A 21,568-nucleotide genomic window follows, 5' to 3' on the forward strand; every position below is an offset into this window, starting at 1 on the left:
TGTCGTTGATTGAAATACAAGATAAAAGTTGGTGCTTTCTGAGATGCTGGTCTAGCTTTTGTTTAGGATAGTAAGATTTCTTTGGTTGACTTACAGTGGAAAAAGGATTGGCTTGGGTACGCTGTTCCTTTAATACAGGAGATAGTCGTATATACCTAACTGAAGTCACTGTTTTAGTCCCATTGAGCATCCAATGCTTGGGATATTTAAATGCCCTGCCTGCAACCTCATCAGCTTTAATTGTGCCTCTACTGTGCCTCCAAGAGAAAGCAGTGTTTGGCATATGGACTCTTTATTGCAGGTAAAAATGTGTATGGGAAAGAAAGAATTTAACGTAGCCTTCAGATCTCAAGTTTAAGCTTGAAAGGGAAAAAAAATATCTTTTTCAGTGTCATATACCCTGGATTTATATGTGTTAGTAATACTATTTTAGTCAAACTTCCAAACAGAATCTTATTTCAGGAGTGCTAAAAGGGTGTGTTACTGTTTTCGAACCAAAACAGTGTTTTTAACATGCTAAAATAGCAGTAGCTCAGACTGTGCCATCATGGTGTAAATGAACCAGTACCTGAATAAAAAAGGATTTTTGTTTTGTACTGAGCTTCACGTAATCAACAAACTAAAGAGTTTTTACTGGAAAGATTTAATGCTGAGATATCCAGTATTGGGTGCTGCATGAGGTAGGATACTAAACTTTGTAGACCACTGTGATCTTGTATGGCAAATCTTTCTTTGTACAAAAACCTAAAGGTTGTATCCGGATGCATTTTTTTAATTTCTGCTTGCGCAGAACATTGTCATGCTTTTCAATGCTGTATGCTTTCCCCTAGGTTGGCATACGATTAGAGAATGCTGAAGCTCTCGTGCAGAAGATTTTTGGGCAGAAGTCTGCTACTTTCAGTGACCCTTTTTTTGCAAACACTAATGAAAGAAACCACAAGTTGGAAAACCCAGTGGAAACAACAGGAAAAGTCAAGCAGAGGAAGCTGACTTTGAAGCGATACAGCCTCACTGATCATCTTGTGACCAAGTCCGGCAAGCCAAAGTTGAGAAAAGCTAACCAGAATTGTCCTGGTAGAAAGTACAGTAAGATGAGTGAGTTAGTCAAAAAGGTAACTGACTCTCTAGATCTTGGAAAAATGAATGACATTCCCCAGTTAACCTTCGGGCCCCCTCTTGCATTGGACAACTGCTCTGTGCTACTGTGACTCCTCTGCATCAAGTGTTAGTAACTGGTTCCACTCACTTGTAGAGACCTTAACAGCTACGTAAAATACAAAGCAGCAAAAAGCCAGATCTTCAGTTTTTCAGATTGTTTTATTGTCTCAAAACAATGACTCTCAGCCAGGGGAGTGTGTTGCCTGTGTCTGGGGCTTCCTCTCATTATTTTGAGCTCTGATCCTCTTCATACTGATGTCCTTATGTCTATTGGCTTCTGCGGTACTGTAAACAGCTGCTTGGTGTTAAGTTCCTGAGTCACGCTGTTTGCGATCTGACTTGCCAGTTTGATGTCAGATGTTACAGTGACCCTCTGTGACTTTACCCGTGTTTGGAGAGAGCTATGTTCTATGTATATAACAGGAAAGCTTTGGGAATTGACTTCAGTTGTTGATGTATTATCTGGAAAACTTGGGGGCCATGATTTATTTAGTTTGTCTTAGACCATTTCTCTTCTTGGGACTCATCTTCTTAGAGTTTCTTCTTGCAGTGTAAGCTCCTGTTCATGTTGTGTTGCTGTTGTATTCATAAGGAGGGAAAATCTAAAAATTCTACTTCTTAGCACTTTATTTAGCAATCATGGCATCCATAATGTTGCATTAATTGAGATTGTATTTTTCAAAGCTTCATCTGTTTGTGGGTATGTATTGCAATACTTCTCCTTTTGCCCAGTCATCTTAGGACTAGACATTACCTGTGTTTGTAGTGAAAGTCAGCTTGTGTGGTATGGAGCTGGAGTTTAGCTGGAAAGAACAGTTACTGACCCAGGGTCGTAAGTGGTCTTGAAATATGTATAAAAGGGAGCCTAATGTCTGTTTACTAGTAACAACCTGCACTGAGGAACTGTTTATTAGGAGTTTGAAAGGAAATCAATATAAACATCATTGTCTTTCTGATTTATTTCTTTATCACATGTCAGTTCACGGAGAGAACGGTGAGAAAGGAGGCACTGAAGTGTGAGCTAAGCATGAAAATCTTTGGAAATGAACTTAGCTTCTTGGATTGTGAAGATTTAAGAAAACAAATGAAACATTCTTTAAATCTGGCTCAGTTGGCTGTCAAACTTCTGAAGGTAAAAGGAACCTTTTTTCTATTTGAAAGTAAATGCCTTGAGAAACTACTTTCTGACAGATATGTAAAAGTTACGAAATATTACTTACGGTTTCTCTAAATTGAACTCTAAAAGACACGGGTATATATTGGGTTTAAACAGCGTTCAAAACATTAGGCAAGGACTTGTTCTGTTGTCTGATGGTTCTTATCTCTTGCGTTCAAATCCATCCACGCTTAAATGAAAAAGAATTCTTTCTTTAACTGGGGTAGGACTAGTGTCTAACTCATGCCCTGGCCCCTGCAGGCTTTGGGCTGCTTTCTGCCTTATTTCCCAAATCAGCTCCATTAAAAACACTTTCACAGCAGACAAATGCAGTGGATAGTTACATCTGGAAAGATTCTTGAACAATGACTTTATTATGAAAAATAAAATTCTGGGTTTTGTTTGTTTGGTTTTTTTCACCACAGGGGCAAGAAGTCCAGTTTAATAAAAGGCTGAGTTTGGCCACTGAAGAATTGCAGTTTCCAGCAATTTCAGGCTTTCCTGTTCAGCTGGCAGTCAATGCCTCAGCAGCAATCAACATAAAAATCAAAGGGAATGCGGATTTCAAACAACAGTCAAATTTCTTTCTAAATGGCTATATCAAGCCGAGGTAATAACTGCTGCAAGTGTGTCGCTTTCACATATTCCTGATGTCAAATAGCAATTCCCGAGGTGAAAGTTTTGTGTGAGTGTCCGTTGTATTCAGTTAGGAGATTCCTGAAGAACTCAGGCAGTCACCAGCCTTATATTGCTGAGCGGTTGCTCTGCGAGAAGGCCAGCAGCGGCTTCCTATCCTGCCTGTCTGACTTTGAACTCTGTTGCTGTACTTTTCCAGTTCTGTTTTAAGCTGACCATTCCTCCTGTCTCTAAATCAAATTCTTAAATACTTGCATGCAGATGATCTTTTGAACACTTTAACTGTTCCGGGGATGGCATTTTGGATTTTTCTCAGGATCAGACATGCGATTACAGGTTATGGATTTACAAACCAGTGGATGATTTAACCTTATATTTCCTTACCTGGCTATTGTAGCTTTTTATAGATACTGAACACATTTACTAAACTTCACTAAGTGCTGTATAGACAGAGATAAACTTACACCATAACACTCAATCCTAACCGCTTTCCCTTTCCTGATAGTTCATGCTGAAGGCTGGGTTCAGATCCCTTACTTAGGAGATATAATAAAACTATACTTTAATTTGTGTTAGAAATTGTATGTCTGTGTACATATAATTTTTTCAGTTATTTCCTGAAACAAAATAGTCATCATTATTTTAGTGTTAGAATATACCGTGTTACAGCATCAAACACTAGTATTTTTTGAAGAGGATGAGCAGCCTATGGTTTAAATTAAGTGCTTTAAAAAGAAAGTGCTTTTCATAGAAAGGTATGTATCTGAATCTTTCAACAGTGCGTTTGTCCAGCTTTCTGTCCAAATGGGAACGGTGGGGACTCTGGGCCAAGCTGGCCTGAGCTGGTTAACAGGAATGAGGACATCTACTAGTCTTGATGGGGGAATCCAGGTGAAAAAAGGGCAAGAGCTCAAAGTTTTCTTGAACACTCCAGAAGAATCTATGGAGATAATTAATTTCAGGTAAGATTAAGCAAAGACATCTTCCTAAATAGGAATAGAATAGATAACTTTCTTGAATCAGAACTTAACTGGCAGGCTCAGTAACAGAACAGAAATATATTTTGTCAGAAAGCAAACTGCTTCAGCCTGACTCAGTCCAAATCTGCCATTCAGAAGAAAAGGAAGGGGAAATTATTCTGTGCATTTTACATTGTTTTACCATAAAACCATGCATTTTTCCACTGAAGTGAAATGCTCAAATCAAAGCCTTATGATAAAAGATGTAAATGAATTTTTCATAGTCCTCTGTTTTTTTCCTACTGAATGTCAGTGCTGTTTCTGGAACTTTGTTGTCCAAAGAATCTGGTTCAGGGTATGAAAGTGGTGGGGGAAAAGCTTAGCATTACTTCTACAGATGGTATTTAGTAAAACTGGGCATAGCATGGTATTTAGCAAAACTAGGAGTAATTTGGAATATAGTACTAACAAGGTGTGCTCATACCCTTCTGGTGAGTTTTTACTTAGGTGCTTTAATGTTTAACTGTCAGATGGTAAGGAAATGAATTACTTGTGCTAATGCAAGCTAGGCTTTTTAGCTCTTTTTTTTTTTTTTTTTTTCTGCTAGCTTTCTCTTTTCTTTGGACTATTAGATTTGATAGAAGTCCAAGTAGAAGGCACTGAGGTCATCAGTGTGATGACATATTGTAAACGACATGTCAACTACATGCCTCTTAGACATGACAACAGATGAATGAAGTATTTACAGTATGTGGATTGTCGTTCCTTTGTGTTTTTTTTTTTTTTTTTATTTGGGACATTGTGGTACTGTAGGATATGCAGTTAAGAAAAGAGCTAAAAGACTCTGGACTTTGCATTTAAACCATGCCTTCCCTTCGGACTCTGGGAAACTTACTGATGTAATTCTGTTTCTGTCAGCTAGGATGGATGTGAAAGTCAAAATAATTACAAACCTGTACGGTGCATTATTTGAACAAAAGACTGACTGTAGAGTATTAGATATTGCATTAAATCTCTTGCTCCCATCAAGTGCAGAGACCATGATTCTTGTACAAGCAGTTTAGTGAAGTTCTGAAGTTCTGAAAGAACTTCAAGACTGGAACAAAACTGATGTCCATACATAGCCTACGGGAAAAAAAATAAAGTGTCTGGAAGCCATGAAGTGAGGGGAGTTGCAATAAGCTGACCACGCTAAATTGCTCAGAACAAAGAAATCTAATCCTGACTGTGAAGAACTGCAGAAGAATCTCAAGACAGTGACAGATGAAACATGGAAACTGTGGCTGAAAATCGGTGCTAATTAGTAGAAATGTAGACTGACCTTAGCAGAGCTTAACCTTTCTTGGTTTTTCCATCTGGGAGAAGATGGCATATAACTGAGAATTTTGTTTAAATATTGCTGTGACTTTAGCATAATTAAATGACTGTTTGAAATTCTTGGTTGTAGCTCTAAGCTCTACTTCACAGTGGTGGATGAGACAGAAGATATAGATGTTTTCCAAGACCACACAGAAGCCAGATCTTGCACTAGGGAGGAAGGTGAGTCTAGCTATCGTGTTTGTCTCACAAAGCTTGATCATTCTGAAATATCCACAACAGATCGTTTTATTCACTAGAGTTTCTTTTTTACGTATTAGTTCTAAAAGGTCTTCAGTGCAATGTTCATTTGCATGTTTTCTTTGGTGGTTGTTCTAACTGAATGTTCAACCGTTGTATTCCACCAGTGTCTGAGATGATCGGCTGGCAGCTGTGTTCTGAAACGTCATATCCTAGCCCAGCCAGCGGTTTAGTTTTCCCCTTTACTGGACCTTTGAGAGTGGCTGTCACATTAACTAAGCAAGACAGAGGCCTGCAACAGTACATTGTGGAAGCTGCATATAACTATATTCCTCAGGTACCATTATGGCATGCTCTGCTTTGGCTTTAGTTTTAGTTTGTTATGCTGATGAAAGAATGGTATGTCTCAGTACTGTATATTCAACTTAACTGGCTTTTGTTATTTCATTATGTTCTACATTATTATTATTTCCATTCCCATTATGGTGGGAAAATATGTTGAAAACAAATTACTGATGCTGATGCTAGCTACGTATTATTTCCATATACAAAATAGCGCATAGGAATATTAAGGCATTTGGTTAGATAAGACTGATAGAGCTGGAAGTAGAGACCAGGATTTTTGACTTGGTGCCCAGTACTAAACAACCTGGCCTCACTTCGATGACTTGTTTCTCTTTGTGACAAAAAACCCCTCAAAACCCAAATGTTAATTTACATTAAACACCTTGTTTAAAAGCAGAAGTTAGGCTCCGGTAAATCCACTCCAGAAGGCTGTCCGTTGTTTTAATGTGTTCATTTGGGCAAGCCTGGGGAAGGAATGGTTTTCAGCTTCTCCAGGGGACGGTAGGAATTTATGGCTTTTTCTAAAATGATAGGATAGGTGTTTCACATGGGCAGTGGCTGGAGTCGTCTCTTCTGTCACAGCACAAGTATGCTGCCGGGCTTGAGCTAATTCTTTTTACTGGGAGACAATTTGGGCTTTGGCTGTATTCAAACACTGCTCACTATCTCTAAGACAGTGAGATAAGAGCAAGAAGCAGAGTAACTTTCCCTTTGTAATTTTGTTTTTCCGACTTTCTCTAATAAAAGCAGGAAGGGAACAGGCATTTTCCTCTGCCAGAGAATCTGACGTCTGTAGGCAGGGCAAGGCCAAAACTGTTGACTAAGGCACCCACGGCAGGGTCGTGGCACTGTGTACCGCATCCCACTGCTGACACCAGAGTGTGAGGGCTTAAGGCAGCCCTGCCAAATTCTTGTTGCTTAGGCCTGAGCTATACAGCTTCAATTTATAATTGGAAGTGTGGTCTGATTTTCCATAAATTTTGGCAGGATTCAGCATAATTTCAAGAGAAGGTCAGTATGCTGTGAAATTCAAGGTGTTCCAACAGTGTTTCCCAAGACAAGTACTGGACAGGGAATGGCAAATACAGCCTGGGATAAATAGAGATTTCTTGCTGAAAATTCTCAAAAGCAGATAGGTGAAAAATTATTGTAGTTGTGAAGGTAGCAATGATCTTGTGATGTAACTCAGTGTGATAGATTGTTTTGTAAATGCTGTGCCAGTTGCAGACGTGGTTATCTGTTCTTTCTTTCAGGAGAACTCATGGATCCCAAATGAAGCTGTCCTTCGCTTCTTCATTGGGACTCCGAAGTCAGACCTGAAAAGGGATGTTGGCGTTGATTTAAATTTTAGTGTCACACAGAAGAAATTCAGAATCCAATTCATACAACCTAAGAAAAAAATCGAGATCGATGGTAGGTTTTTCAACTAAGAACCAGATCATCAGTTAATGTCAGTTAGGAGAAGTTCATTAGAATTAACAAAGAAATATCAATATATTTCAGTCAATAGTCTAATGCTAAAACTACATTATTGTGTGATAGCCATTCAGTTTACTGCTTTAGGTAACACCCATTCCCAGTGGTTTTTGCACCTTGGTTAAGACTATTTTCCACAGTCAGAGGTTCAGGACCTGGTTCACAAACTCAGGTTAAAGAGGAAAGCTGTTATCAGTATATATGAAATTAAGGCTAAGGAACACAGGGGATTGTTCTGTAATCTCTTACATACGCTGAACTGGCCTTACTATTCCTGAATTTTAGTTTGCTGTATTCTGTTAGTTATGATATGAAATTACTTGTTGCCACGTCAGTTAAGTACTGACTATGATATTGATGTGCATTATTATAAAAAGTAACATTTCAATCACAGTGTAGCATAGAAAACAAAATCAACAACCACATTGATGAAATATAAACTGATAAATATATGGTAATAATATAAACAACGTATTTCAGCTTCTTTGATGTGCTGGTCAAGTCATGTTTTGTGTTGATGTATTCTACCATATTACGTATTTAGAATTTGTCCCTCCAGATTTTTTTTTTATTTTTTTTTTTCGGATCCTGGTTATTTTCAAATGAATTGCATGGCAGATTTACCTGCCCTGCGCAAAGCTTTGGGTGCACAGTGTTCTGTTCTGTATAAATCGCTTCCAGAACTAAGCTGGTTTGTTGGAGACAGCTTCGTGGCCTCTTCTCAATTAGTGTTCTCATAATGTCCTTTCTAAATGAGATGTATGTTCTGAGGACACTTTAATGCCTTTGCAAACTCTGTTCCTAATTTTTTTCCTTTGCTCTGATATAAGTTATGTTCTTACTCTGTAACTATATTGTTCACAACAATGGCAACTGTCATTTTGGGTACAGTTTTATGAAGCATCACTGACCAGTATATGTTCAGAAAAAGTAAACAGTTTTATTTTTCTCCAAGGGAGAATTGAGTTTTCTAAGAATTCACGAATTGGACACCTGGAACTGATAGTAGATGACCGAGATGTATATTACATTAAGGTATGTTTTCAGGTCATGAGCTCTCACACTAGGATGAATACTTAAACAAAAGCACAGAAAAGAGAGACGATGAAAAACACACATATTGAAAAATAGTTTTGTGAGGAATCCATCAGAGAAATTACCAGTTCTCTTTATTATGTATTTTTGAGATAGACTCAGTTGCTGTGTTTTAAAAGCTTTTAAGGCATGGCTTCTGCCAGTAATCTAAAGCAATTTTTTCACATTCAGAAGTGCTCGAAACCTTTGGGTTGCTTCCAGTGTTAAGTCAGTAGAGAAGAACACGTTGACTTCTGTGGACTTTGGCTCATTATGTGCATGTGTAGTCACAGTTTTTCACACCTGTATTTTGACCATGTGTAAAGACTCTGAGTAAGCCCAGGCTAATTTCTTCACTTCTGTGGACTCAATAGACATAAGAACCTCTAAGATATTGTTCTTTATATCACAGATTTTTCTTTTTTAAAACACTGGGGAATAAGCAAGCGAATGCCCATGTTTGAACTCCGAAATGAAAAAGCAAACAAAAATGCAGGTGAGAGTTTATTACTGAAACTCTACTGACATTTTTGTTTACATTCCAGGACTTGAACAATTTTTTCATTATGCAACCGATACCCATAGCAGGATGCCGTGTCTTACATGGGCCTGCAAAGCCAGTCGTTTCAAACACTCTGCATTTTCCTACAGTGAGCACATTATTTAACAGATTATTTTTTTTCTAGAGTAATATTTCAACAAAGACTTTTTGGATGTTTCTCAGGAACCCAAACGCTAATTAGCATTGCAGATTGTTGCATTTGCATCTAGTCCAGCTTAAATCTGGTTAGCTAACGTGAGACTGCCAATATTTTCAGCAACACCATATTATTTTTTGGCCCAGTTTTGTAACATTCTTAGTGATTTCAGTCACTACTGAAGCCAGCAGGAGGTGAAGGAAATAGCATTTCACACCACTTGAAATGTGATTTTTGTATAACTGGAAAAACAAATCCATCCTTCCTCCCCATTATTTACTAACAGCAAGTTTTGTGGTTTCAGGGGATGGAAGGGGGGTTGTTGGTTGTATAGAAAAAAAAATCTCTTTTCTTCCTCCTCTCATCACATTTCTGAAATGCCCAAATCTATACTATTGCTTTCTCAAAACTTAATCGGTTTGTACTGTTGAGTGGCTTGGGGTTTGGTTTTGGTTTTTTATTTCTTTGTTTATTCTAGGGAATGACAGATTTGCAGATGCTGAGTGGAGAGCAGAGATACATGACCCAACTGGAGGTAAAGCTGATAAAGCAAAGCAGTCCTATCATTCTGTCAGGAAACATCACTAAACAACTTGGCAAGAAGATAGCTTTTTCAGTATCCCTGAATAATTTATTGAAGGATGCTGCATTTCTTTCAGGTTAGAGGACAGTAAGTATTTGCCATATAAATGTAAGTTCTGGAGCCCTTATATGTTAGGGTTGCCTGGTTTTGGACACATATTTCTAAAGTTCCTTTCAAATCATTAAGACTGCTTTTGGAAATTATTATCCTTGATACATTAGTACTAATATGTATTTCAGAATAATAGAAATTATAGAAGAAATTGTTTTTTAAGTCTGTTTTTAATTACTGTTGAAGAGGGTGGAGGAAATAAGTTGTAAGGAAGCACGTAACAAAAAAATGCCAAAACAATAACACCTCTTAGAGTATTTTCTGTTTTTCACTTTTGTTAGTACAAACCAGTGCAGAGACACGTAAATGTAGCTAAATGTCTCTTAAAACCCACTGTACTAAAAATCTTGAAATCTTTTTTTTTTCTCACAAATACACTAAGAGGAAAACATAAGAGAAAGTATCAGAAAGAGGGCTTTACTATTTTATAACATCAATTCATTAAAAGGTAAATTAATACAGCAGAATAAACCAGTAATTTCAGTCTAAGGCTCTCATGTTTTCCTTAGGATTTCTTACTGTAGTCTCCATGCAGCAAAGACATTGAAATGTCATAGGATTACACAATATTTTCAAATAAAACTAACTTTTAAGGAATGCAGAATGCCAGTTTGGTTTTGGGGAGATCATCTTTTGGTGAAATCTTCATCCTTAGCTTCCACGTGGATTGCCAGTGGCTGCATGTAAAAGTGATTCTGGGGCTGATTTCAAACTCTTCTCCCCTGAGAACTAGGCTGCACCAGTTCTCCTGTTGCAAAGCCACAACCTTGCTCTGACTTAATGTAGAAGTAAATATCCACATGTTCACGTGTTAGGTCTGGGTTAATTAAAAGATTGGTCTGTTAGAATTTATTTCCTTTTAGAAGCAGCTTTGGCTGGATTCCTTTCACTAAACTTTGAGCAATATCTGAGAAATACGGTCTACAGGCTGTATATGTAGTCGGAGAAAGAGATTGAACATCCAGCTCTGCTTACTGCACAGGGAGTACATCGTGGGGTTCCTCAGTTAGATGGGATGGGACTGAATGCACTTGTGTTTTTCCCACTGTAGTATTCCTATTACTAGCTACAGTAACTTCATGTTCTACCACTGCATAATCACTTCTACTCTTTTTGTAGCATTTCTGGAGAAAAAGGTTGATGATAAGCTGAGACAATACTCATTGCAAGGGGAGACTTACCTTCCAGGTGTTCTTGGAGTTCACGTCATCGGTCTTCTCCAGCAACATGAGGGCTTGTGGTCTCATGGTTTGAGGATAAAATATGGACTCCTAGGTACGGTGAAAAAGAGGAAAAGTAAAAGCATTCTGTTTGTCTCATTTTTCTGCAAGTTATTTGCCTGTATGACTAGGACACTTCACAAGAAAGATTTCGGTTGATTTTTAAACTCTGATCTGAGACCTCGGATGAGTTTCTCTTTTCACTTGAAAAGTAAAAAAGTAAAAAAGTAAAGTTTATACTCTTTGAGTCTGCATATAAAAAACAATTCATTTTTAATGTGCTTTTCACAAGCATGTCCACCATTTGATTAAAAATCACTTTTTCAATGGGAATTGCTCCTAATTAATTTGTGTTCTCAGGTGTTTATACAAAATGAATGGTTGCATACATATACTTAAAAATATGAGGGACTGGTTCTCGGAAACAGTTGGCTATGTTCTCCTGGCTGCAATGTATGAACGGTGCGTTAATTTTATTGGGCAAAGCAGGTGAACATCAGTACAATTGTATCAAGGTATTGAATACTTGTAGTAGCTAGTCATGATAAGCATCGTAGGGTGATTGTGTATGTAAAGGATGTTGCACATTCAGAGAAGGTATGTAGCAATATGAGTAGTAAAGTTTTCTTAAACCTGCACAGGTATGACCCCATAATTTAACTAAAAATGGCATGCTGCTAAGAATATTTTATACACGCAAACAGAAACATACCTGAACACTTACAACAGCATTAGATGATGTCTAGCTATACGATAGCTAGGTAATTATGAAATTATATACTTAGAGCTTAAGTCATATTTTGATATAAACCCAGTTTGGCAACTGTTCCACCTGAAGTGGTCAGTAAGTGATTCCTTGTAGAAGTACTGGATTTAAAAGAAAAAAAAAAAAAAAAAAAAGGAAAAAAGTAATCCTACACATTGTTTGAAACTTCAGATTCATTATTTGAAGCTTTTTCTCAGTGACCGCAAGGGCTAGTTCATTATTGTTTTTTGGTTTAAGATGTAATGTCATGATGTCGGGAGCTGAGTGGTAACAGAAAGTCATCAAATATTTTGAAACCCCAAGAAAGCTGCAAAGGTTGATCATGATTAGTTTGTAGTGCTTTTACTTCACCCAGGTAAAATTCCATTTATGTAATAAACTTAGTGGCTGTTGTTATTTATTTATTATTGCTTCTGAAGAAAAAATGAGTGAAAGAACATGGAAATAATGGAAATATGATAAACATCTAAGGAGAGCCTTTCCTTTTCTTAAACAAAATTAGCCTAAAACATTGGATCATTTTCATTCCATTCTTAATACAAACCAGCTGTTTCCAGTTGTCTGAACTTAGAAACATCTTAAATTTTAATAGAGTATAAAGTAAACAGAGGCCCAAACTCTTACATGTAAAACCTGTAACATGGCTGTTCCTAGGATTTTCATTTGTAGTACAGCTTGTGGAAAAAAATCAAAATTTGCAATACGTAACGCATTTTTTCCAAAGTTTTACAAATCGTTTTGTATGTGCAGCACGTCTGTAGTCGGAAGTGCAAAGCTGTTGCTTGCTGTTAGGTTGGACATACGCGTAGCAGGACGATAAGTTCAGGTGTCAGAAACGGTGTTTTGACAACAACATTGTAGTTTGTAAAATGTATCTAGATCTTGAGCAGATAGCGAAGATAATTCTTGAGCTGAACTTCAGGGCAATGCGGTTATACCAGTATCGGTACCAATCTTCACAAACTTTGGTCAGTACCTTTAGACTGCAGAACATACTGCCAGGCCTTTTGCATGAATTAAATATCTACTTGTCTTTTGCTTTTTACTGTGGTAGTGCTTTCATTTTCCTAGATGTAAATCACTTATCTAGCAAATACAAACTCACTGTTCTTAAATGCAGGTTCATGAAATGTGTGCTTTCCTTTGGATTTGTAGGATAAATCAGCAAGTATATATCTGTAAAAATAGACAAATCTCACTGGAATGTTTTTGAAAAATAGCAACCTTGAAGCCAGCACTAGATTTATACTATTAATATTTTGAAAGTTTACATCTGGTTTATTTGAATACGTAACTTTGTGATTTACCTCGAACAGGAGAGGCAAAAAATCTTCACCATGAATGCAGTATGCGGCAAAAGATTAAAGTGGAGACAGGTGCGCATGGCGTGTACAAACTTGATATTGGGCATGAATTTCACTGTATGCAGACTCCGACCTATAATCACAAGGTAGAGATACTGACCAAAGCACTTGTGTACTTGCGTGCTGAGCACCCTTGTGTCGCTCACGTACCGAGGGGCTTAAACAGACCAGTGCCCATGATGGCATTTTTGGATCAGTCCTTTTCTTCTCATCTTGTTTCTCTTTGCTTTCTGTGTCGACAAAGACATCTAGTTAAGTTGCTAATTTGTGCGGTCTATTACAGTAAGTGATGGGACTCTCCACTGATGTCATTTTTAATGTATTAACTCACAGAATTTCTGCAGAACGTTGTGAAAATTTTTTTTATATATAAAACAATAGTATCAATAAGTTTATCATTTATCTTGTTCTATCCTTCTTGTAACTACAAGTCAGGAGCTCTCTTTGCTTATTCATCAGAAGTTGTATGTCTGGAAAATAAGGCATTTTACAATGTTTTGTATTAATTTTCTGCTTCAGATCTGTATGCTTTCTTAGAAATTTCAGTGTGTGTGACCCTTTCATGCAGAAAAGCAGAGCCGTTCAACATTTCTTCCCTTACAGTCGGCACGAACACAGAGGTTAATTTAAAGGCAAATCACCGTTAATACTGGGTATTTGCTGCAGAACAGAGCTGGCTGAAAAATAAGCTTCTGAATTAAAGGGAAATTTTGTATCCTTTCAGATTTGCTTTTGATCCAAGTTGGACTGAAGCCAAGAAGTGTTAGGATTTCCCATGAGGCAGGATCTTGCCAGGCTTTGCAGCTGCACAGTGAATCCATCAGGAGTACTTGAGGCCAGTTACCTTAGCTTTTGAGCAAAGCAATTTGACTGGCAGTGCACAGACTAAAAGTTTTGGGCCTTGTACACTGAGTTTACATCTTCTGATGGAACATGCTTCCCCCAAAGGGCTGTCAGGCCCTGGCACAGGCTGCCCAGGGAAGGGGCTGAGTCCCCATCCCTAGAGGTATTTAAAAGATGGGCAGATGTGGTGCTTAGGGACGTGGTTTAGTGTGGCCTTGGCAGTGCTGGGTTAATGGCTGGACCTGATGGTCTTAAAGGTCTTTTCCAACCTAAATGATTCTATGATTCTTTGATTTTTCTTTGGAGAACTTGCAACCCTTTCTGCTTTAGTCTTGCTTGGTACTTGGGAATATTTCTACAGGCAGTTAACAGCAGTGAATAAGAGAGAAAGCATGGTTTACAGGAAAAAGGTGGTTTTCTGTTCTTTAGGTTCACCTGAAACATGAAGCGAGTGCATCTTGGCTTTCCTCCCAGATGGAAGTGAGCTATGGGAAACACTGGGATGAAATAAACAACAAGAAGAAACTGCTGATCAGCCAAGCATTTAAGAACAGTTCCAGTTCATCTCTAGTCAACTATTTCATGGAGGTAATCATGATTGTTGAAGAGTAAGACCTTCACTTCAAATATTTAACAGACAAACTAAGAAAAAAATTTGGGATGAATTTATTTATTAAGACTTTTTTTTCCCCTAACTGTGTTATGTATTAATAATACAGGTCAGATATCCAGACCTAGTAAATTTGAGTTAGGTAAGGTCTTAACCCTGGCACATAGAGATCACTGACATTTAAAATGAACAAGAGAAAGCCAGTAGATGGATTTTTCAAATACTGAAAAAGTTTGGTTGTAACGTGGTCTGAGTTTCTTGCCATTTGCGCATATAAAAATTATCTCAGAGATTTATGAAGGTTGCTTTACTCACACAATGTGGAAGGAGGGTTCAGGTTATAATAAGTTAGAATATTACAGCATTTAGGTGGAAGTTGGTAGGGAATGCAGTAGCTGAACTAAGATCAGACCTGTTTTTGTTGTCGTTACAAATCGATTTCTACCTTGGATCAGTAAAAAGTTTTCAATGTAGTAAAGTATAATTAAAAGCCTCAGAGGGGGTTTATGACTTCTTTTGAAGCACCTTCTATGGGCTACAAAAAGAAAGAACATAATTATTTTTATTGGCATACCCTGTTATCTTTTGTTTCATTTGTGGAAAGTTCTTACAGAAGCTACAGAAACTATTCTTGTAAATTTTTGAGTTGTCTCTTAGAAGTTGCAGGCAATAACAGTTTCTCTGTTATTGTCTTGGAATGGGTAATAGTTTTCTGAGGTGGGTTGTCATTATTCTGTTTCCATAGGGAGCACCTGTAAGCACAGAATTTATCTGTGATGCCAGCATAGACTGACCTAGAATTATGGTCTCCTTTTTTTTTTTCCAACAAAGTTAAATGATCTAAAAATTAGTGGAAATTTTCCTTTTTTGAATCTCCAGTAGATGTAACAAATGCATATTAAAGAAATCCCAATCTGTAACTGGTCAGCATGCATGAAAAGCTATACAGTATTAAAAAAAAGTAGTTATATAAAAAGTATGTATAGCAAAGAAGTATAAAAGTATATATAGCAAAAAAAAGAGTATATATAAAAAAGTATATAAAGTATATATATAAAAAAGTATATATAGCAAATGTGCAAAGCAGAGGCACTAGCTGTGACCTTCCTGCTGCTGTGTGTGTGTGGTGTTAACTTAGACAGCCCTGAAGACGGGATCTTGTTTTTTATTTAAATTTGCTTCTCTTGTTTTCCAGTTTACCATGCAAGTCTTGGAAAAACAGGTGAATTATAGAACCCAGCTGCAGCACTCGCACAGCTCTCAGGTTTATTTGCAGAGCAGCACCAACTTTGAGGTGCAGTATAATGACCACGTGCCGTTTGTGGCTGGGCTGCAGTGGAAAGATGCATCCAGAAATAGCCTGAAGAAGTGGGAAGGTGAAATACCACAAACCATTTCCAGTCTGTGATTAGAAAAGCAGACATTGAAAGTTGCTGCTGGGATTTTGTGATGTAGTTTTGCGTGGGTGTCACAGAATCATAGAAATACTGGTTGGAAGAGACAGACCCTGGCGGTTATCTAGACCAGCCTCCTGCTCGAATCAGGACTGTTCCTAACAGTACATCACATCTGCTGTGGCTTTGCCTAGCTGAGTTTTGGAAATCTCCAACTTTCCACAGCCTAGCTGGCTAGCTTCTTCCAGCAATTCCTTAGCCTCTCAAAGCGCAATTTGTGGCCATTGTCCCTTGTATTGTCTGCCTCTTTTGAAGGGTTTGTGTTCCTCATCTTTGCCACTTACTTTCAAGTTAGCTGTAGGCAGCTCTTGGATTCCCCTATTCCTTTGCCAGACCAAACAAGCCTGGCTCCCTCTCTTCTTGCCACAGGTCTTGTTGTCTAGGCCCTTTATCATCATAGCAGCCTTCTGCTGTAGCCTTTCTGGTTTCTCACCATTCACCTTGATCTGGTGCTCCAAAACCAGATCCAGTGTTGCAGACATAACCTCTCCTGTGCTGTGCAGAGGGGGATAACAGCCTGATGACCATACTCCTAATGTAGATCAGTAATGTCCTGTTAGCTTTTGACTGAGATAACTGCCCAAGAAGTGGAGCATGTTTTAAAAAAATTCTTTACTCTAGAAAGTGATCAAGTTTGTTTTAAGAACATTAGAAAATGGGACACTGAGCACAATTCTAATGGTGTATTTTAAGCTATAAATTAAAGACTGTGTGTATGTATGGATATTTTTTAAAAATCACATTTATCTTAGACCTTGTGCTTCATAAAGTACAGCAGAGAGTAGGCCTTTATAATAATAAGCTCTATTTTACATTTTCAGAGTTCTTTCTCAAATAGGGTTATCAGTGGTGTGCCAAAAATCAGTTTTCTGACATTTAGTGCTTAAGATGGATTGAATGTCCCTATCATTTATACTTCAGTGGATGAAGCTGTATAAATCAGGGCAATGATCAGCTCACCATGCAGATTTGCTGTTGAGATCTATTTTTTTCAAATCTAGCATACACCATATGTGCAAAAACTTGGATCCTTATAAATGCAAAACAACTGGCTTGATACAGTGGGCTGTATTAACGGATGTTTTTCTGCTTGTTAAGGTGAAACAAACTAAGGCCAGGTTAATTCTGAAGTTTTAAAAATTTGGAGATTACTTTGTGAGTGTCTATCATAAAATAATCATGAGTTACTGAACTGTATCACGAGTGAATGGTGTAATTTGATAAATAACCAGCAAAATTTCAACAGTCTACTAGTGAAATTTCAGCAGCTTGTCAGATATAAACATCCTGAGCTGTCTATAAACTAGTTTCCAAAATAACCTACCAATCTTATTCAAAATGTATGTATTGCAGAGTTGAATTTCTGTGTTGGCATATGTCGGAACAGCTTTGATTAAGGCCATTATTGTAATTATGTGAATAATCGTTACAGACTTACAGTTCAGGTAAAGATTTCACATTTTGTTGCAGATCATGCAGTAGAACCCTTTCCTGGTGCCATTTAGGTACTGGACTTCATAAATTTCCATTTATTAGCAAACCTCCCTTTGTGTTATGCTATGAGGTATGTTATGCTAGTGAAGGCATTCATTTCATTATATATATATGTGATATATTTATATATATATATATATATAATGCTAGTGAAGGCATTCATTTCATTATATACCATCCAGAGATTTTGGCAATTGGAAGAGAATAGGTTGATAGTAGCATTTTAGCCTCATTCCAAAACCCCAGCATCTTATCAGCTTTGTTGTGGAGTTAGACTCCAGGTAGCTTGAAATCTCACTTTTCTGCCAGCTTTAATACATGTTCCTTCCAGGTGGATTAAATCTAGACACCCCATGGCTATATCTGTATGCAGCTCACAAACTACATCAGCCTCAGCACTCTGCTTATTTATTGACTGTGGAGCTGACAACTGGAAAAGCTCTCTCCATTAAGAATCTCGTAGTGGAGCTATTCTATAAAGATCAAGGCAATGAAAAGGAAGGGAAAGTTCACATTTACACGCCAGCTACCACATACCTGCAGGTTAGTAACACGTTTCCTATAGCGTACGACAAAGATGATAGAGCTTTGTGATGGATACCCAACAGAACGGCCGTCCTCCTGAGATAACACTTGTTCAGCATGCTATCTGAAGTAGCTTGTTTGAGAAACTCACGCACTGTGTGCCAGCTTATAAGAGAGGATCTTGAAATGCCTATGTTCATCTGTTTTCTGTGCTTGAATGACGAGCTATTCTTCCTCTGGGGTGGCCGAATCGGCACAGCCAGGGTCTCTTTGTTAACTTCGAAAAAATGTTAGGGCCACCACCTCTGCCCCTCTTTGGAATGGGAGTGCATCGCTCCCTGCACAAAGCCCAAATACAGGATGGCAGAGTTCTGCCTAGGAGTGTGCAAATAATAATGACTATTTTAATATTAGAAACTATTTTTACTAGTGTTATTATATACTATTTTTATATTATATACTATTTTTACTAGCGTTGACTAGGAGTGTACAACTAATAATCACTGTTTTAAAGTTCTCCGCTCCGCCCCACTTCCCCCTCTCCCCACCATGAGCTAACAGTTTCAGGAAATAGGAAAATTGGATCATCATGTAAGAAATGTTTAGAATGTGTTCCTTAGTGATATGAAACAGCTGAGTGTGTCTTTCATTTTAAAAAGTAGGACAGGCAATAGCCAAACTTCTAAATTAGGAGCGCAGTGATTACACCATTCACCTAAATTTGAGGCATTAGATTTAAAGGCATCCTCTGCCTGAGAAGACTGTAATCCACCTCTTCCTGAAGAGTATCCTGCTCAAGAGGCTGTCACGTAGTTCATGGCACTTGCTGCCTCTTGATATGGCACCGTTTGTAAAAATTCTCCATGCGTATTTGGAGCTCCGTTAATGTCAGAGCTCTGATCTTGCAGAAGAACACCTTTGCCACTGAGGTGCTCTTGCTGCTACTCTTTAACCCACTGTATCTCTACAAATTGAGTAAGTATCTCAGTAATTGAGTAAGTATCTCGGGTAACTCTGCAATATGAACAGATTCAGGAGGAGAAATAGTAATCCTGTTGCAGGCTAGAGGACTGGATAGTTCGGTGGTTGGGAACAATCCTGAGAAATGAAAGGTTCTTTCTTCTGTTGTGACTCAGAGAGTGACTCCAGTCTCCCACAAACCTGTGTGAGGCCCTTCAATAGCAGGTTCTCAAGTGTAGCCTTCTGTCGTTTCTCTTGGAATTCTTTCATTTTCTATAAAGCGATTGTCAACGGGGTGGAATCAGTGTGCCCTGAGTCTATGGATTCTAAGCTTCCTCCTAATTTGTTTTAGACTCTGCTATGCAATAGAGATTTCAAACCGATTTCATCACAGCTGCTGTGCATTAAGCACTATGAAAAACCTCTGTTGCTATGTAAAGTGTAGATTTGTCTTGGAGAAGCTTAACTTTTTATCTGCCTCTGTATAAATGAGATGAGAGCCTGGAATTTTTGCCTTTCTTTTCAAATCCACTGCAATTATCTAAATCTTTAATTTAGGTTTATGTTTAAGATATTCCTTTATTCTGAACTGCAGCTTTCCCTTGTTAGATCACTGCTGGTTCAGGCGCAGTGTGGAGGATTGTGAGAAACATTCATGAATGAGAAAAAAACGTTCATCAGCTGTTTTCAACTATTTAGCTCTTTCTGTCTTCCTTGCTTAGAGGGGATAAAATAAACTTTGAGATCTTTATGGCAATTCAGAGTATTTTGATAATGGAAAAGTTGCCGTACTATTTCTAATAGTTCTTGTAATGATCATCTCCAAGAAAATGTGTATTTTTCACCTCTGTGCTGTGCTGCTGGCACAATAGGATTCTGTCTGTCCTAACTCAGCCAGGCTAATGTGTTTGTCTCTGTTTTTCAGGCGTCCACATTTAATCATCTTGGGAGGAATGTTCTGCATAGCTATAGTGAAATGATATCTCTGTGGAATCGGCTTGTGAAGACTGAGATTCATTTGGAGAATAATGAACAAGCCAAATTTCTCTGCTTTAAGATAAAGAGTACAAAACAGGAATTTAACTTCACAGCCAGCTATCAGAATCTGCCAATGGTAAGAAAGAAACACGCATGCAATTTCTTTGACTCAGCACTGTGTTTTTCAGGTCTGCCACCTTCCTGAGAGCTGTTATTGCTAGTGTTGAAACGTAAACACTTCTGGTGCTGCTTCTATTTCTGCCTGTTTTGACAACCTGCAATGTAAAACTAAGTTCAAAAAGAAAATAAACAAAAACTTGCGTGGTGTGGTTTTGAGTACTTCTCACCTATTTGGGAGGCCAACTACAGACAGAAAGTCAGGGAGGAGAGGACAAAGAGAGACTACATGGCTAGAAAGAGAGCTGTAGATGTGATTACTTACATTTTGGTGCAGGTATATGGCAGGTGTGGAAGATTCTACTGTCTTGGAGAATCAAAATATCTTGCCTGCTAGTGAGCATAGCAACAGCCTGGGTTTTTATGCATCCCTTTCAAACTTAAAATAATTTTTGCTTTGCTAGATGTCTGCAGCACAGGAAGGGTAATCAGCAGTTTCTCCTCCAAAGTGATACTTTGGTCAGTTCCTTGCAGGACGACTTAAAACAAAAAGTGTTTTTCTCATCATAGCATTCCATGCTTTGAAAATCCAATTGGTTTTTGTATGTAAATGTACTGGTACCAGAGCTAAAGCTTGCTCATATTGCAAATAGGTTACACTCAAGGGATACATTATAGGGCATTTGTCTTCTGCTGAAGTCAGTGGTTTTCTACTAATGTCACTTTTAATCCTATGTAAATGGCGATCAGGATTTAAACTGAAGCAGCAAGGAGTTGGTCTGTGAAATGACAGCCTCGCTGCAGCCTGTTGAGCAATGTGGTTTCTATATTGACATTCCTGAATGTGAATGCAGTAAATCTCATGCAATTGCCCTTTCCTCTTCTGGTCTCATGATTTGACTGCAGCCTAAGAAGACAAACTTTTCTGTGAAAACTGTATGGAGAGATTATAAAAGTCTGCCTGTCATGCTGCAGTTTGAAGGTCAGATAGAAGAGCTGAAGAAGGAGAAGTTGTTCTATCAAAAACGTGGAACCCTCCATTTCAGGTACACTAGTCGTCTTATTTCTACCTCTGAAGAATGTTTTGGCCTAAATTTAATGTGCATCTCGATGCTCTTGGGAAAAGTTTGCAAAGTGGAAGTGCCACATGCACAAAGCCTGCACTTCCTCCCCTCTGGCTGTCTGAACTTGCTCAAGCACACCAACTTCATGGGCTGGTTATTTGCATCCATTTAGCTTTTGCCCTCTTTATTGAAATGATAGCGAACAAAGTTGTCAAAGGCAACAGGCCCCGTGTGCTGTGGCAATGTGCTTATTGGCAACTCTATTGGACTTATAGCCTCCTTTCATGAAAACAGCAGGATTTATGGTGTGTCCAAACTTCGAAGTGGTGAGAAGTTCCAAAATACAGATCTGATCCTCTGTGCCTTCCAGATGCCTTTTTTCTAGTCCCTAGGAATAATTCTAAAGCCAAAGGTATCCCT

The 21,568-nt window shown here is 38.2% G+C and overlaps 1 protein-coding gene across 1 annotated transcript in view; it reads left to right on the top strand.

Annotated features, from left to right (window-relative positions):
• APOLTP (apolipoprotein lipid transfer particle homolog) overlaps positions 1 to 21,568 on the top strand; it is a 110,585-nt gene that overhangs the window by 35,383 nt on the left and 53,634 nt on the right. Inside the window, exons 16-31 of the mRNA XM_087733037.1 lie at positions 831 to 1,112; positions 2,138 to 2,290; positions 2,740 to 2,924; positions 3,730 to 3,912; positions 5,357 to 5,448; positions 5,634 to 5,803; positions 7,065 to 7,224; positions 8,243 to 8,322; positions 9,538 to 9,718; positions 10,873 to 11,028; positions 13,056 to 13,189; positions 14,376 to 14,534; positions 15,752 to 15,932; positions 17,836 to 18,047; positions 19,915 to 20,103; positions 20,991 to 21,130. Coding sequence (XP_087589163.1) covers positions 831 to 1,112; positions 2,138 to 2,290; positions 2,740 to 2,924; positions 3,730 to 3,912; positions 5,357 to 5,448; positions 5,634 to 5,803; positions 7,065 to 7,224; positions 8,243 to 8,322; positions 9,538 to 9,718; positions 10,873 to 11,028; positions 13,056 to 13,189; positions 14,376 to 14,534; positions 15,752 to 15,932; positions 17,836 to 18,047; positions 19,915 to 20,103; positions 20,991 to 21,130 — 2,657 coding nt within the window. The remainder of the gene's footprint in view (positions 1 to 830; positions 1,113 to 2,137; positions 2,291 to 2,739; positions 2,925 to 3,729; positions 3,913 to 5,356; positions 5,449 to 5,633; positions 5,804 to 7,064; positions 7,225 to 8,242; positions 8,323 to 9,537; positions 9,719 to 10,872; positions 11,029 to 13,055; positions 13,190 to 14,375; positions 14,535 to 15,751; positions 15,933 to 17,835; positions 18,048 to 19,914; positions 20,104 to 20,990; positions 21,131 to 21,568) is intronic.

The sequence above is a fragment of the Nipponia nippon genome, unplaced genomic scaffold, assembly GCF_047370975.1.
Source record: "Nipponia nippon isolate SJK-2023a ecotype South Korea unplaced genomic scaffold, ASM4737097v1 scaffold_5, whole genome shotgun sequence".
NCBI classification, from domain to species: Eukaryota; Metazoa; Chordata; class Aves; order Pelecaniformes; family Threskiornithidae; genus Nipponia; species Nipponia nippon.